The sequence below is a fragment of the Falco cherrug genome, chromosome 10 (genome assembly GCF_023634085.1).
Source record: "Falco cherrug isolate bFalChe1 chromosome 10, bFalChe1.pri, whole genome shotgun sequence".
Lineage (NCBI taxonomy): Eukaryota > Metazoa > Chordata > Aves > Falconiformes > Falconidae > Falco > Falco cherrug.
The window spans coordinates 21539405-21555648 of NC_073706.1; the positions used below are offsets into that span (position 1 = coordinate 21539405).

Consider the following 16244-nt stretch of genomic DNA (forward strand, 5'->3'; position numbering starts at 1 on the left):
TATATGGAATGATCACTATATGTGTGTATATATAGTTTGAGCTGAAACTGAAAATTTGTGATGAGATGACACTAAGAATATATTTTTTAAAGGTAAGTTTTGTTAGGGCAGAATTTCAAAACCACATTGGTACCCTTTGCTTTGTTTTGCAGACAATATAAGAAAATTACATTTGAAAATTAAGGGGAATGTTTGTAGTGAAAAATTTAATGTTAAAATTACCCTGTAATTTTATTGCTTATGTTGTGAAAAGCTCTAGTAAGTCTTTTTGTTTGAGGGGTTTACATGTAATAAAGTAGAGCTTTCATGCTTCTAACTATATCTTTACAGACTGAAATAGATTCAAGGGATATGTGACGAGTGAGGTATTTAAGAACAGGTAGGCACCAAACTAAGAGAAAGTCTGACTCTTCGACTTACGTTTTGTCATGTATATACGCCCTGTTAGTGTATGAAAATGGGTAAGCTGATGATGGAAAATAGCAATGTATAAAAAAAGTGGGAATTGTTCCCAGCTACGTGCATAGATCTTTAATAGCTAGATATCAGCCATGTTCCTGAGGAAAGGCTTCAGTGTCGGTCTGGAGTAGCCACCTGGTCGGTGTGGTTTGGAATATAAGTCAAAGTAGGTAATAACGGAAACCAGCAGGGAAACGGATCAAGATCAGAAAATTCAAGTTAAATAGCATCTAGAACTGATAATGTAAGAGTAAAGCAGTGTAATGCAGTGCAATTCTTGTAGTTAAGAAATAGGGAATGTAATTCATCTCTGTGAAGTGCATTTATCTGCAACACCGTGGAACATAAAAATCACAAGCAAATTGAAGTAAAAATAATGTGAAGCAATATCAGTACTTTATTGTAGCTTGAAATCATACAATAACAAAACTTAAAAGTGTTCTAAGAAAATGTTGTTTTTCTTCAGAAATATCTCCCTTTGAAAGAATTCCAAATCCTTTTTAATTGTCTCAAAGCGAATAACATCTACTTTGCCATAACACAAAATGTCAACATGTTCAAAATGCCGCTAGGAGATTGGTAGAAACACAGACAGCATAACGTTCTGAACAAAGGAAAGTAACAGCCTAACTTGGAACACTCTGACCCTCGCGCTCCATAAGGTATCTCTAACTAAATGGGACAGTATGCTGAGTCTTTAAAATTCCAGTCCAAAGTGTGGTAAATATTAGTTTAAGAAGCAATAATGTTCCATGAGAGCTTTTTGTCTTTTTACTGTAAAACAAGCATGAATCTTGTTTTATCACTGTACCTTTTTAAGCTATTCTAAGAATTTCTTAAGATACAAGCTCACAAGTTTTTCCTGCAAAGTGGAAAATATTAAATGCCCTAGGTCCTTAGCAATATGTGATCTTTAATGTTTTACTTGACAACTATCACTTGGTGGCATCAGCAGCAGTTGGAGTCTGTTGCATCCATTTCTTCTCATTCGCACTCCTTCTTTTCCACTTGGGTGAGGCCACCAAACCCAATTCCTTTGGGACCGAAATTTTTTGCATAGCAAACTGCAAAAGAAGGAGGGAGGTAAATGGTATTCTGAATGTTTTCATATAGAGGTAAATGACTTTTGGTTTTAGTACTACTACCAAATTTAAGGTAATGAAAGGAAGGAAATCTGAAATAATGTCTTTCCCAGAAGTGTCAACGGGTTCTAATACTGAAACTATTAAACAGCAGTCACATCTGACTGCTAAAGTTTAGCCTAGGATATAAAAACTTTGCATATTTTTCCCCTTAAGCAATATCTAAGAGTCGAGTGAAGTCTGTGAACTCTTTTGATCTGAGAACATCTGGATGTATAATTTGGCATTAATGCGCTACCGTCTGCACTTCCAATGTAGTAAAGTGTTTTTTACTTTTACTGTCAAGAATTCAAATTAGGACCATGACCTTTGCAGATCTGTGTCTTTGTGGGTTTTTAATCATTTTTTTTCTTTACTGAGTGAGCTTGTGCAGGTACAAGAGTCTGCCCAGCAGGTATGGCCAGTGTCCCTGTTAAAAGGTCTGAGGACAGGTCTGAGAGAATGTCATATTTGTAGAAAAATGACAACTTCAAAATTTATATGTCAATAGTAGAAGATGCGATGTCAGCTTAGCTCTTTACTTTGCTTTGGGGAAGTTTTTAAAAAAAGATAAAATGAGTTTTCATGAAGTTGTTAAGCATGCCACAAGGTAAATCATGGTGGCAATACTAATTGTAGATGGACTCAGGCAGTTTCAGCTCATTACGGTTCTTACCTTTACAATAGAGCTCTCCATCTTTGTCTGTAACGTTCGTGGATTCTAAGCTCTTTCCACAGATAGCACAGCGGAAGCACGTCTTATGCCAGGGCTGAGTAAAATTAAAGACAATTTGTTGTATATTACAGAAAGCGTGCAGCTAGCAGGTACAAGAATCAATTGCTTTTTATGGCGTGAAAAGGTTTAGGCTGTTTTGTTGGTCTTACAGCTTTCATTTTTAGTCATTCTAGGTTAGTCTTTTTGGTTACTTTATGATCAAAAATCAAGACCTTACCTAGTGACTTTGTTATTAACGGAGGTGTAGTAAAAAGTGGGAGCTATAGATGTTACTCTTGTTTTGGCCACTTCTTTGATACGCAGAGGTAATATTCTAGTAAGAGTTCCTAGAGCAGAGAGCTAGCATGTCATGTGAGAAAAGCTCTAGTCATGGGATCTCTGTAATATAGCTGCAATTGCCACTACAAATAAATGTTTAAATTATAGATATTCCCAGAGATGGTAGTAGAATAACAGTGGTAGAAGAGCCAGGCTGTACAGTAGCCAGGTGTTGTTCTTCAGACATCAACAAGACACAAAAAGTTGACGGTGGTTTATGAAAAACACATGGTTTTAAACCTGAAAGTATATTGGACTCTAGCAATTTGCTAATTCTTCCTCATGTTTTCTTCCTTGAGACTAGGAGTAAAAATTGAAAAGATCAAGGACTTACTAGCTATAGTTTATCAGCATTTTGAAAGTGTGTTTTGTTTCTAGATGCCGTAGTAACTACTTACTTTTCCTCCTCCCATGATCTTCTCTGCAGCATACACTGATTTGCCACAACGGGGACATTTATCCACATCTACCATCTTTTTGGCAAACTTTGAAGGATTACTTTGTGTAGAAGGATGAGCAGACTTTGGTGACCCCCTAAAACAGAAGTTTCCAGCGTTTTACAATAGAGCTTAAAATGTTGTCTTCATTTTAGAAGTACAATTCCATCATTTTTTGGTAAGGGATAAAGAATATTTAATTTATTGGTCTTAGACATGCAAAAGGAGGGGGGTGGTGGCAAGAGGTGATGCAAGTTTTCTGTTGAATTTTGTGTTGTGTCATTGAAAAGCTGATACTGTAACCGCCCATGTTACCTGGTTTGGGCTGAGAAAATGGAGCTGACAGCAGCCACATGCAGAAAAGATTATACTTAATGAAAAGTGAAAGTAAAAAAGAATTTTATTAAGAGGCAAGAGGGGAAATAAAAGCAAAAGACCTCTCTGTTCTTTGTAACTGGCTATCTGCTGGCATTCAGTGAGTGGAAAATACAAGTTAGATTTTGCATGCAGGTTTTTTTGTCAGTCACAGTAATGTTTGGACCAGGAACTGGGGTTCTTCACTGGCCTGGGCTCCAAAGCACATCAGAAAAGTAACTTTGCTTTGTGTTTCTGGACTTTGTGCTTTATGTCTTTGTGTTAGCTTTTCACGGAATGACTGCTGAATTACCAGATTGTTGAACTGCAACAGGTCATTAAATCTACGGGACATGACAATTTTTGATGCAGAACTCAGCCTGTAATGGATTCATATCTTACAAGGAGCTACAGTTAAATACATTATTTAAGCTTTTCTTTCCTGCACAGCACATTGGTTAATTGGTTTCCTTATAGTTATACCAGAAGGAAGTGTTGTTGATTTGGAAATGTGCAGCTTTGAGAATCATAGAAAAATACTATAAAAACGTACTGTCAGAGATAATTATGTGCTTTTGGAAGATGGTATCCCATTAGAATTCCTTTGTTCAAACATCTTGGTGTGTTTGTAAGTGTTACTTGAGCCACAGGGAGGATTTAGAAATGTTATTTCCCATATTGAGAGGAGAGTTAACAGTGTGTGGTAGTGTGATTATTTCTCTAATAGTAAAACCTAACTGTATTTTAGTCTCTTGGAGGAAAAAAAAATACTGTCACGTTCTATGGTGAATGTGACTTCGCAGTGCTACTAATGGCAAATTACAATTGCAGTGAATATTTATGTCTGTGGTGGCATATAAAGGCTGCTTCTGCAGAGTAATTGCCCATTGAAGGAGGAGATAATTTATAAAGAAGGCTTGAAGAGCGTGAACATCATTAAAAACTGGTAAATTACTGTGTCCACTGAAGGAAAGGTTGTAGGAAAGCCTGCAGTGCTGCTTATGCTGGATGTTGTTATGGAAACAGAGTAAAATATCTAGAATACCCTGCTAAGTGACAAGTAGTACCAGAAAAAAGTGCCGTCAGTGGGATTGAACTCACTGTTGCAGATTCAGGCCCAGATGGTCACCGGTATCAGTGCTTAGACATCCTGCCCCTTGTCCAAAGCCGATACCTTTGGGACCGTATTTCCTCCCATAACAAGTTTTGCAGTAGATTTCGGATTCGTGAGCTGCTACTGTGGTACTGTCCAGAGCTTTTCTGCAAGCCACTGAAAACAGGAAGAGAAAGGCACGTATCAACATTGGCGTTTTCAAATTTGAATTTACATGGCTGAGAATAATTACAATTAGTGTTTATTTTTTGTTTATCTTCACAGGAAAAAAAAAGGTGTTAGCCTGTAGTCAGTATAAAACTTCACTGGGCTGTTGCTAGAGTAGTTGTGAATGCACACACTACACACTGCTTTTGCCGTGGGCAATTATGGGCTTGTCAAGACAATTTGTCTAGATCTGCAAAGCTTAAGATGGATTTGAGATATCATTCTAAACTCCCAAACCTTAAAATAAGAAAAGAAAAGAAAAGAAAAAAAAAATAAAAAAGGAGGTTGCGGGGGTGATTGTATTGTGCATCTGCACCTTTCAAAATAGTCACTCTGAGTCTGTGGTGGCTCTCTCATGCCAGCCCATGCTATTTTAATGCATGTTTCCAAAAAGGGATGTAACATCCATACCATGTCCAGGCAGAGTCAAGCAGGACATGGGTTTTGTTATGTGTTTGTTTACGCTGTGGTGCAAGGTGAAGCTGTGATCCCCGTCAGCTGGTAGTTTCAGCTCTGTTAGACTTCCTCCAGAATATGGCAAGAATATGACTATAGCCGTACCAAAAATGGATGCCTCTTCCTAGTTGTGATCGTTACGGAGAAATACTGCTTGGCTCAGCTCACTAAGCAAGGTCTTGGAGACTTGTGGACAGAAGATGCTGTAGGAATACCTGACATTCATAATGGAATACGAGTTAAGATTCTCTACAGCACTGCTTTAAACCAAGCCTCAACTTGGAAGGACCAAAAGCTGATTAGTGCTCACAGCTGCTGCTTTGGGGATCTCAGTAAGCACGTATCCATGTTATGAGAAACACAAGCCATGCCTAGAGCTAACCAGCATTGCTGAGACCTGTCTCATGCATGGTTATTCTTATCTAGTGGCCATAGAAGCTAAACTGCGGCCTCCCCAGTTCTTCACTCATCTAAAACCTGGTCAGCGTTTAGAGGCTGAACTCTGTTACTGGTCCAGTGGATCTCTTTGCTGCTTATGCGTGGAAATTGGACGTTAATGAATGGGGAGAAAAAAACAATAGCTACACTTCTCATCTGCTTGGTGACTGTGTATGCTGCAGCATTTTGGGAACTCGGTGTGCAATAGCCCCCACCCCACCGAGGGAAGATGGAGCTTTAGTTTGGAGTGCCTAGAGAAAACCAGGGGCTTGCAGTATGCTTAAAAATTAAAATTTCAATACTTCTGACAAATTGTTCACTGTTTCAACAGTGGTTGATAGAGAAAAAGAAAATGGCAAAAAGTTTCTCTCCAGCTTCCTTTGAAGAAGTGCATGTCCCACAGCAGGCATTCCAGTCATGGATGGGCTGTTGGTAGCTTGGACAATAAAGTTGCTTAGCTCATGTAAGCAACAGAAACCTGTGAAATACAGAACTATTGAAAGCCGCTGGAAGTTCAAGCCGTAGAATAGCTGACTGACTGTTTGGTTGGTCCCTTTCCCCCCATGTTTAACTGTCCTGCTGTGACTCTCAAATTCATCCACATCAGGAAATTTAAGCTGATACTGGAACCTCTGCAGCTTCAATGCTGCCACTGCGCTGCGTAGAGGGAAAATAATTCACAAGGACCTTTATGGTTAATAGAAATAAAACACGGGGCTTCTGTGAACACATGAACCTGATCTCCCAGTGCTACCGTCTCTTCTGCTTTGAGATGATAATTATGTTTGCTAAGGGAGTTAAGGGATGATGGAAACTGTAGCAGTAGCTAAAGTGCTTCTATTTCTGGCACCTTAGGGATAGAGTATCAATTCACCGCAACAGATGGAGCAAAAGCCCTTGAAGTGCTATTGTTGAAATAACTTTGAGACCCGTCATCTGCCAACAGATACTGCTCGCCAGCCGGTACTAAGAAGTTTCAGGTCGATGGCGTGAGATCCTGCCAAATGTCCGTCACAGCTGTGGTTTAAGTAAGAGCTGATGGGGGAACAAGGTAGGTAAAAACAGCAGTCTGCGTGGGAAGGAGGGCTTGTTGGGAAGGAGTTTCTTTCCCATGTTTGTAGGGAAGAACTGTGGATTGGAGCGTGTGTGATTTATAGTGTAGCTTGTCTGATCCTTACTGTGTAAACAGGTTGGTTTGAATTGGTTAGAATTTGGCCAAATTGAACTTTTTGGTCTCAAGATACTGGTGTGTTCTGTCTGGTCAAATATAATGTAAAATATAAAACGTATTTTGAATATATTTAATACCAAGATACATAAAAGCTCAGCTAAATAGGTTAACTCTTTCTGTACCTGAGATTAGGTTGAGGAGCATTGGTTTTCTTCTGCTGAGAAACTGAATCCTATAATTGGTTCATTGAAAAGCCCATGAACATGATACTGAGTTGCCCAGAGCTGCTGATGAGTGTGTGTGAATCATGGGATAAGTAAAGCCATTTAACACTCCTCATATGCCAACCGGGCTTAGATGCATCATTAGTTTTTGACCTTAAACATACTTCTGCTGGGAATACTTTTTTTAGTATCTAACTTATTAATAATTCAATTCAGACTTAGGACTCTGAGGAGCAAATAAAATAAAATAAACCAAACCCCACCCCCACCCACCCACCCCAAACCCCAACCTATTGACGAAAATCAAACAAACAAAAAATCCAAACCACAAAAACCCGAAACAGTTGGCAAAGTTAATGGATGGACGTTGGTTATCACGAATGGCTAAAAATAAAAAATCAGTTACGCTATGAATGAAGCTTAAACTTGTTCAGGTATTAGGTAGGAGAGAAATATTATTAACTATGCCTTATTAGGACAGCTGTTTATTTTTGTTAGACGCTGGAGAGTCTACTAATTTGTCATCTTCTGCTGTTTAATTTTCTAGCATTTGATAAAGCACAAGTGTCAGTGAAAGCTTTTCTCAGTTACCACGTTCGTGCCCCTCTCCCTGTAGCTCTCTGACACTTAGTATTAACTGTTATAGGCAGCACAAAGAAGCAATGACAAGTCTGTGGTTTTCACAAAACTGAGATTTTTATCGTTCTTGAAGAATTGGCTGAAGGTTGTCCATTACATTTTTTTGTGGGAATTCTTCCTTACTCAGTCTGTTAGACATTGCTTGCAGGGCCCTGGGAGAAAGGCAAAGATGACTCAAGGAAGTTATTTGGACCGATTCCGCTTAGTAGTGTGCCGTGTCATCAAAACATGTAGTATCAGTCTCATGCCTCCAAACAAGCATTCTTTGTCCGTCCAGGAGAGGAGGAGGAAAAATTGCATTCAGTGGCTTCTAAGCTGTCATGTTGGAATTCATACTGCAAAGGTACTAAATCTCAAGTGTTGTCTGCAAAATAAACTATTTAGCTATCTTTAGTTCTTATCAAATTGTTTACTCTCTCCACAGAAGGTGAACAGAGCTGAACTGATACCTCCTCTCTAATTTTTCAAATGTTGGCTCATCTGCAGGGAGAGCAAAATTCCTGGACGCTGTCTGCCAAACACTGCAGAGGTGGTGGGGTGAAAAAGGGAAATGGGACTATATGAAATATGGGGAAGGAGGAGACGCAGGTGTTTGTAGGGTGTTGGCAGGAGATTTTGATGACACCAGGGTAATGTCTTTCAGCTTTCCTGTGTGAAATGAATTCATGTGGGGATTCACCATAAAAGTAATCATCTCCTATAATATCCCATATTATCTCATATACTTCTGTCCTGTCAGTGCCGTTTGTTTAGTTCTTGTAGACTTTCTAACCTGAACCAAACCTATAGCATGCTCTGCTGTGGACAGAAGGTAGTATTTTTTGGAGATATGTGATTCTGCAGCACTCTAGTGTCCCTGACAAAAAAATCATCCAAGGCACGTTTGGAAGAAGAAAAGTCAGGAGCCTGAGAGGCAGACTGCTAGAAAGGGCTGGAAAACTGGGCTTGATTATTAAGGGCCGCTATGGAGCACCCCAGTGGCATTTCAGAAAACTGGTGGCTGCTCTGAAAACAGATGCCATCATTTTCCATCCTTCCATTGCTAAGAGGATGGGAAATAGGTTTCATCTTTATGTTACTAGAGAGCGCCAGACCAGAACGCGTTTTGCTGTGCTGTACTTCAAGTAGGATGATCAACATGTGATGCCCTCTATTCAAACTTCCCCACAAGTAAGAGGCATAAGCTTTAACAAAACTTCTCCTTTGCAAAATTCAGTCTGATGCTCGTTGCTTCTACCATGCTGGATGTTGCTTAGGGTGTTTAAAAACCTGCTGTAGGCGTCCCATGAGCAAACGTGATGAACTGGGGCAATGGAAGCGCCTTTATTGCATGCAGAGTAATGCAAAAGTGAATTTACTAGCTTTGATGGAAAACGTATACAGAGCTATGGGAATTCTTTGAAGTTAAAAGAGTGTAGCCCAGCTTACTGCAGAGGAAGCACGTCTTGTGGAAACTCCTTCCATTGCACTGGATTTCCTCAGCGTGGTACACGGTCTTTTCACAGGCACCACATTTGGCTCCACCTCCCCAGTTTGGCATCCTTATATCTGAAGGGCAACCTGGCAAATCAGATTATAAAAATAAATACAACAACACAAGTGAGTTATTTTAAACAGAACAACTTGATTTTTATTTTCTTTTAAATTATTGGGTTTTCCCCATCTCCAGTCAACTGCTATTGCATCCCTGCAATATACTAAGTACCTGTGCGGTAGCAGGAACATACGCGACCCATGGGTGAGGGTGCTAGCCTGGTGCTTCAGGGAGCAGGGGCAGTCTAAATCCTATGTTGTGCAACCCTCCTTTGTAAATAAAGATGTTCCTTAGCTCATGATGGTAAACACATGAAATGACTGTGAGGTGTTTCAGTGAAAAGGTGCCAGGATCACTGAAACCTCTTCTGGAGAAGTGGATCTAGGATTTATTTTCTGACAAATGGTAATTTTCTTTCAATCCTGCCCTCCCCTGTATTCCACCGTAGCCTTTGCCCCTCAGCTTTTGCTTTATGTGTGTTGGTCTGGTTTTGGTGAGGCGGTTTTTAATGGAGACCAACAAACACTTTGAAGCTTTACTGGACTTTAAGCAAAAGCGTGGACAGTATTTGGCATTAAGTTTTCTACAAGGCAGTATTCTACCTAGACCCTCTGTTAAGAGACAGCATATACTGCTATCCGTACCTCTCCAAAGCAAGTGCTAGGTCATCCACTGCCACATGAGCTTGTATAAAGGCAATTTTCTGTGGCAGTATGATATTATTTTATACAACTCATACTTGCTTAATTCCACCTTGAAGTTTAACACATAAAATGTTATTTCAGAGGACACTTTAATAGAAACAAGTTGTTTGTTGCTTTTCTGAATTCCTTATAAAAGAGCTGCAAGTTCACTGTGCTGCACAGCTGTTACAAAGTAGTAATAGATAGCTTCCTAAGGTGCTTGAGGTGTGTTTTAATTTGTCAGTTGCTTTTAAAATCTAAACATCAGAGAAAAAAGAGTAGTGGTTACTGTTCTAGTTCTTGCTATTCCAGTGAGTGTTGAGGTGACTTGCCCAAGGTCACACAGGAGGGCAGTGTCGGAGCCAGGAGCCCAGCTTCGGTCGCCTGACGGCAGCCTGGGTAAGTGCTTTTCCTGATGATTGTGCTATCATGCATCTGAAACAACCCCAACCTATGGTTTGCCCTTCTGTTTTCTTGTTTGAGTCATCGTTTCTGGAAAGACTGGGACGTCATCTTGTCATCTGCACACTGTATTATCAGGTTGTTCCAAGCTCCTGGCACCAGCCTTCCTTCTCCTTCTTGGAAAACCAGTCACCTTCTTATTATAGTTCTTTCAAAGCCTGGTTGTGCTATTTGTGTTTGATTAAATTCACAATAAGATATTCTTAACTAAGAAAAGAATTTTGAACGCTCAATCAGGCCCGCTACTGGAGAATTTTCTTCTGAGGTTGAGAGGCAGAGGGGAGTTTCCACAGCAGTGATGGAATGTAGCTGGTCTTTGCAATGGCTTGTATTTTAGACTAACATTTTACTATGTCTGTAGTAAATGTCCTGTGTTTATCATCATCTCAGTGATGTTTGTATTGATACTCTATCTTCCAAATTTCAGAATGAAATGAACAATTTCTACATGCCAGCTCTGCAGGCTGAACCTGAAGCTGGAGGGAATTCTTTCCGGCAGCTAACACTAAAAATCATGCAGTGGTGTAAGAGACGTGTGTGTTGAGCAAAAGGAAGGTACTGTAGGAGTCTGTGCACACACTGAAGCCATAGCACTGAAGACGTAGCAACATGGGCAAGTTTTACAATCAGTGTTTGGTAACGATGCAGATACCAGCATATCCAAACATCTCTGCTTTAGTACTGCAGTTACTAGTATATCCTTAACCATGTATAATGGTTATATGTAAGTCACTGTTGTGACTGTTACCTGTGGTAGACAGCATACCCATTACCCTCATGCGAGATCCAGTCTCCCCTTCTCTCTGTGAGGCTGATTTATGCTCAGCTGAACAACCTTCCCAGCTCAGGCAGCCTCATCCTCTGCTGTCGTACAGCAACAGCATCATTTATCTCTTTCACACCCTATCAGTTCTCTTGGGAGGCTGTTCACAAGCCGAACTGCTCTGACAGTTAGAGAACAGTAATGATGCAACAATGAAAAGAAAATTCAGCTTGCCTCTAGCTCTGTTTATCTGTTATGTAATGAGTAAAAAGCATAAATCTGATGTTGCTGAAATAAACAAAAATAATTGCACACAGGGAACATACTATGAATTTGGCCCCTTCTTACTTAGTGAAGGCGTTACTGAACAGCACTGTTAAAGAAAAGAAATTAAAAATCTTTTTTCCCTTTCTTTTGAATGGAAGATAAAGGAACAGAGAGAAATGTTTCACATGGGTAAAATCTAATGGTCTCACTGCACCATTCTATATTTTCTCCTATTTTTAATGTACTTTTGTATTGGTGCCTTTTTTTTCTCTTATAAAAATAGTTCAAGTAAAGCTTGAAACATTTTAAGAGAAGGAAGAGCAGTGGGAGATAAAAATTAGTTTTGTGACAGTTACTTGAAAATGAAAATGAGTTTTTTGTGTTCATAGTGTTCCCTTTCAAATCAAGTTTCCAGTCAAACCCATTCCCAGCGGGAGCAGCACTGATGGCTGCCTGGGACGAGAGTGGTTTGGAGCTGCAGTCTATGTAAAACTGCCTCTGCTGGTTTAGTTCCCCTGAAAGGCACACCAAGCATCTCAGTCTGTGGCGACAGGATGCTTGTTGGAAAGTAGCTGTAATTACATCAGTAGCTGAAGGGGGAAAAAAATAATCTCTGAAAAAGTCTGATAATGCGTGATAGTAAACCTTGTGCTGTTGCGGGCTGTGGTTAGAGCTCTTAAAAGAACCATTGCTCCTGAGGCTAATTATAGTAACGTGACTGGGCATGCATACACATTTTCCATGGTTTTTTTGGCATCACCTGATGGGAAGCTGTCACAGTATAAACATTCCCATAAGGATAGCGGCGTAAGAAGGGCAGCGTATGCTGCGGTGGTGCACTGGCTGGCTGAACAGCTGGGTGAGGTACCAGGGCAAGCCTTGCTCTTCATGTCCTTGCTTTGTTCATCTCTCAGAGCACGGACCTGCAGCCATCCCTGAGGGTGCTGCCTGTGCAGCAGGTGTTACTGTGACCAAGTGAATTCCACAGGGTATACGGATTCATAGTTTTTTACTCATCTAAATGATAAGGGTGGGTAAAGCTCCATCCTTAAAATGTGCAAATAGAACTCTGTCTGCTATTTGTCATAAGAAAACAAATGCACCCAAAGCCTTCATTTCACTTAATTTCATTGGGTGTCAGTGTCTCAATCCCCCTGAAATTTCCTGAACTTTGTCATCTGAATCTGGTTCACTTGCAGTGACTGCTAACCACATGGTATGTGTTACATGTTGGTGATCTAGTGGGAAGTCGAGTGGGCTCATTCTAAACGTATTGAACATGTGACAGAGAAACTTCTGAGGGTGAGTGCTGCAGCACGTTGGCAGGCGCTGCCAGTACTGTTAAGCCGGAGGAGTGTTCTTGGATTTGCTCTGATGGCATTTAGCAGCTTGTATCGTTCCACTTCAAAATGCAGCTACTATATGGAGTAGAATTGATACTCGTGAGATGTGCAGCCAAGGATACGTGCTTCTCGTTATTTGGAGCTTGTAGCACTACTATGTAGGCTAGCCTGGCACCAGGGAAGCCTTTGAAGTGTTTCTCTGCCCTGCACAGGCATGAAAAAATGTGAGCTGTCTTTTGCTGGGTTGTTAGTCATACTGCACAAATCTGGATGTCACATAACTGCTGCGGTGCGTGTCTTGCTCTGATCGGAGTGCTATTGATAAGAATATAATCCAAAAATGTATTTAGATCCATCGATCTGAGTGGGAAGTGGATGCAGTGCTGACCCAATGAAGCTGTGCAGAGGAGTGCAAGGCAGCGTGGCGCAGGTGAGAAAGGTGTTGAAAGTAATTCTGGTGCTTCCCTGTTAAACACGAGGGTTTGCCTTCTAAATGCTTAGACGTTTGTTAGTCCAGACCTTGGGTCATATCTGAGCGGACTGCAGAAGCTGTGTATGGTGTGGCTGGGAGGATTGTCTCAGGGTGCCACATGTGCTACAGGATGGCTCTGAAGGGCATAAGTGGGATTGGAAATGTCGGCCTTCATGACCACTGGTGGTAAAAATGCTGAATCAGGACTGATGGATAGGACGTGCCTTGCTTCTCTCTCTTTTTTTCAGTCCCAGCTAGCTGTTTGGTCTAGGCTCGGTTAAAAGTATAAGAATACAGTTTCCTTACCTAACAAATAAATGCTAATAATATGAAGTTAAATCACTGTCTACGTTGAAATGCAAGTATCAAGGCTACAGTTGAAATTCTTTTCCCAGCTGAAGTCTGTGGGAAATGCCAACGCAGCCAGGACTTCATTCCAGTATCTAATCACAGCTCCGCTGCTGACCTGTCCTGTGACCACCAGTGACTCATTTGACTGTCCTTAGTGTTACTCACTTCACCAGCACCATGGTGGTAACAATAGAGAGCTTTCTTTATAAAAGTTGCAATAAACCACTGCTATAATTTTTCTTCTTTCTCTGCAACTAATGCTCGAGACGGTTAGGTTATATCTCGCTGTGTCTGCGGGGTAAAGCAGAATTTGTGCCCCTGGGTCTCAAAATGCCTGAAGGTGTTTTTGTCAAAATCCAACTCGCTGCAGAAAGCGTTCTCTCTTGGCAGAATAGACTCACACAGAGAAAACGTTTTTGTTTGAAGATTGGGCTCATTTAATGAAGGTGCAATATTGTTACATATTTATAATCGTATTTCTTATGTTCCGATGCATTCAATAGACTATTGATGTGGGTAAATTTAAAGCTTATTAGTTAGCATCACACATTTAGCCCCCGCCACCATCTCATAATGATTAGCGTTTTCCCTTTCTTTCTGCAGTAAACTGACACAGATCAAGGATGGGAATTTCCACACTGACATGGGGAAGTAAATACTGATTTTTCCTTGACAGTGGTCATGCTAAGTTACACAAGCCCACTTGAAACAAAAGATTTTAAGTGACTTGATATGATGTGCAAAGGTGATTGAAAACCCCAGAGCCCTGTGTCCGAGTCCTTTGCTTTTTTCTCTGCCCTTCTAAATTATCTATTATTTCCTAGTATAGTAATGCCACAATTCTTTTAAAACTTCCTTACTGCACCCTTTTGCAGAAATTTAAGATCGCACCTCCAAAAGATGTGATATCCTGATGCTAGAACAAGGTACTTAGTTCTGACTTAACAAAACCACGACCCCCCAGCTACTTGCACACACTCCCTCAGTGTTCAGTTCGATTCTTGTGGCTGTGGGGAACTGCACCCTGCTGTACAAATGACCTGTTCCTTTTTCCAGACCTAATCCTGAGCTATCAACTTTCACTTTTCCTTCCATAAGATCCTTCTCTAAATCCTTATCTGTGCACTAAGTCTTTTAAGTGCTGAGCAAAACTGTGATGGGCTGTGAAATGGTACTGTGATGACTGAGATCAGACACAGAATTATTTAGTCTATGTACCAGGTTTTATTCTTTGAAATAACTTTGCCTTTAGGTAGAAAACTTTTCCAAGTAAATATATATTTATTTTTTTTTTTAGTTATTGGGCCTTTTCTGGAAACTTGACCAATGGTGCTGTCTTGTAATGATGGAGTGATAGACATGTGAATTCTTTCATCCTGCATTGTTGTCTAGCCATTTTCTGTCAAGTCTGCATAGAACTTTTTTCTCATTTGATATAAAACCAGTTGGTCGCTGACATTAAATATTTTGAGGATTTGGGGGGGGGTTGCTTTTTGGATTTTTTTATTTTATTTCTAGAATACTATCATCTGAGAAAGTATAAAAGCCCATAAATTCATATCCTTAGAAATTTGTGTGTAAAAAGACAGACGTTTTGTGGACAATATAATTCTGTAGCTTTGTAACAAAATTTTTTAATAGACTTTGAAACTTTTGTTATCTAGTCTTGTATGTAGTCAAAATGTATATCATTACCAAGGAACCCCACAACCCTGATCTGGTCACCCTGGTATCTACTCAACAGGCTGAGAAGCCCAGAAGAATCTCTCTTATCAGTTGGCTACTCCAAACCTAAAATATTGCTCTTAGCTCAGTTTGACTTGCATTGCTACACTATAGCTATACATTTTAATTTGTCAAGCAACAAGCTTTTACAAGTTTCTACCACCTGTTGGGAGAAAAAAAAATAAAAAATAGGCAAACGTTTATATCGGACAGTCCTGGCAGAACCCGGTGCACGCTACTTACCGGAGTCGCTTGATGCTTCCCCCTGCCTCCTTGGGCCTGAAGGGCTGCACCGTGAGGGATTCCTGCGCTCTTTAAATGCAGCGGCCACCGCCGTCGGCCCTATAAGCTGGGAGGGGAGGGGAATGAGGGAGAGTTTCAGGGATCTGAGCAATGCCACTGCTATCGCCAAGCTGAAAATAGCCTCTGACAAAAGCCTGGCATTTTGTTCCCTTATGTCCACTTGTGAGTAGGTGGACAACAATGCAGCCCCTCGGTTATACCTCGGGGCGTTCTGAACGGCAGCCCAACAGATCCCGAATAAAGACTGAAGTTTTATAGTTGCTACTGCATTGTATAAATGTGAAGGCGTAAAATAATGGTTCCTGAAATGAGGATTTAGCCATAAATGGCCATATTGTCACAAGGAATTTACAAAAATAATTATTAAAAAAAAAAATAAAATCCAAACCTGTTTGTAGGAACCTTTGGAACTCAACAGTTTTAAATCAGAATTTCATTCTGTAGGTCATGATTTGATAGATAGAACTGGTTTTTCTTTTAGGGTACAGAGAATTACGCTTTTCGCTCTAATCTTTCAATTTTTTCCTGGTTTAGGCATTAAGATGGCTGATTAATATGGCTAATGTTCAGCATGTCTAGTCATCGTGGTTATATTTGCCATGCCCAGCTGAGCCCCTTGGAAATGGATGCTGCTGCAGAGATGTTAGATGTGTGGACAATAAGGTAT

General features: G+C 40.4%; 1 protein-coding gene across 1 annotated transcript; it reads right to left on the reverse strand.

Annotated features, from left to right (window-relative positions):
* Nucleotides 1-53: 53 nt before the first annotated feature.
* CSRP3 (cysteine and glycine rich protein 3) lies at nucleotides 54-15597 on the reverse strand. The gene is made up of 6 exons (XM_014285714.3): nucleotides 15518-15597; nucleotides 9103-9234; nucleotides 4527-4695; nucleotides 3033-3168; nucleotides 2257-2350; nucleotides 54-1523 (listed from the first exon to the last, which is right to left on the reverse strand). Exons 2-6 carry the CDS (start codon nucleotides 9212-9214, stop codon nucleotides 1444-1446), a joined length of 591 nt encoding a protein of 196 aa, XP_014141189.1. The 5' UTR covers nucleotides 9215-9234; nucleotides 15518-15597; the 3' UTR covers nucleotides 54-1443.
* Nucleotides 15598-16244: the final 647 nt, after the last annotated feature.

Coding starts and splice junctions, on each gene's coding strand:
- CSRP3 (XM_014285714.3), bottom strand. CDS start 9,214: ATGCCAAACTGGGGAGGTGGAGCCAAATGTGGTGCCTGTGAAAAGACC. Junction 4,696..9,102: donor CAAGACGTGCTTCCTCTGCA/GTAAGCTGGGCT, acceptor TCCTGTTTTCAG/TGGCTTGCAGAAAAGCTCTG. Junction 3,169..4,526: donor CTGGGCCTGAATCTGCAACA/GTGAGTTCAATC, acceptor CTTCTGTTTTAG/GGGGTCACCAAAGTCTGCTC.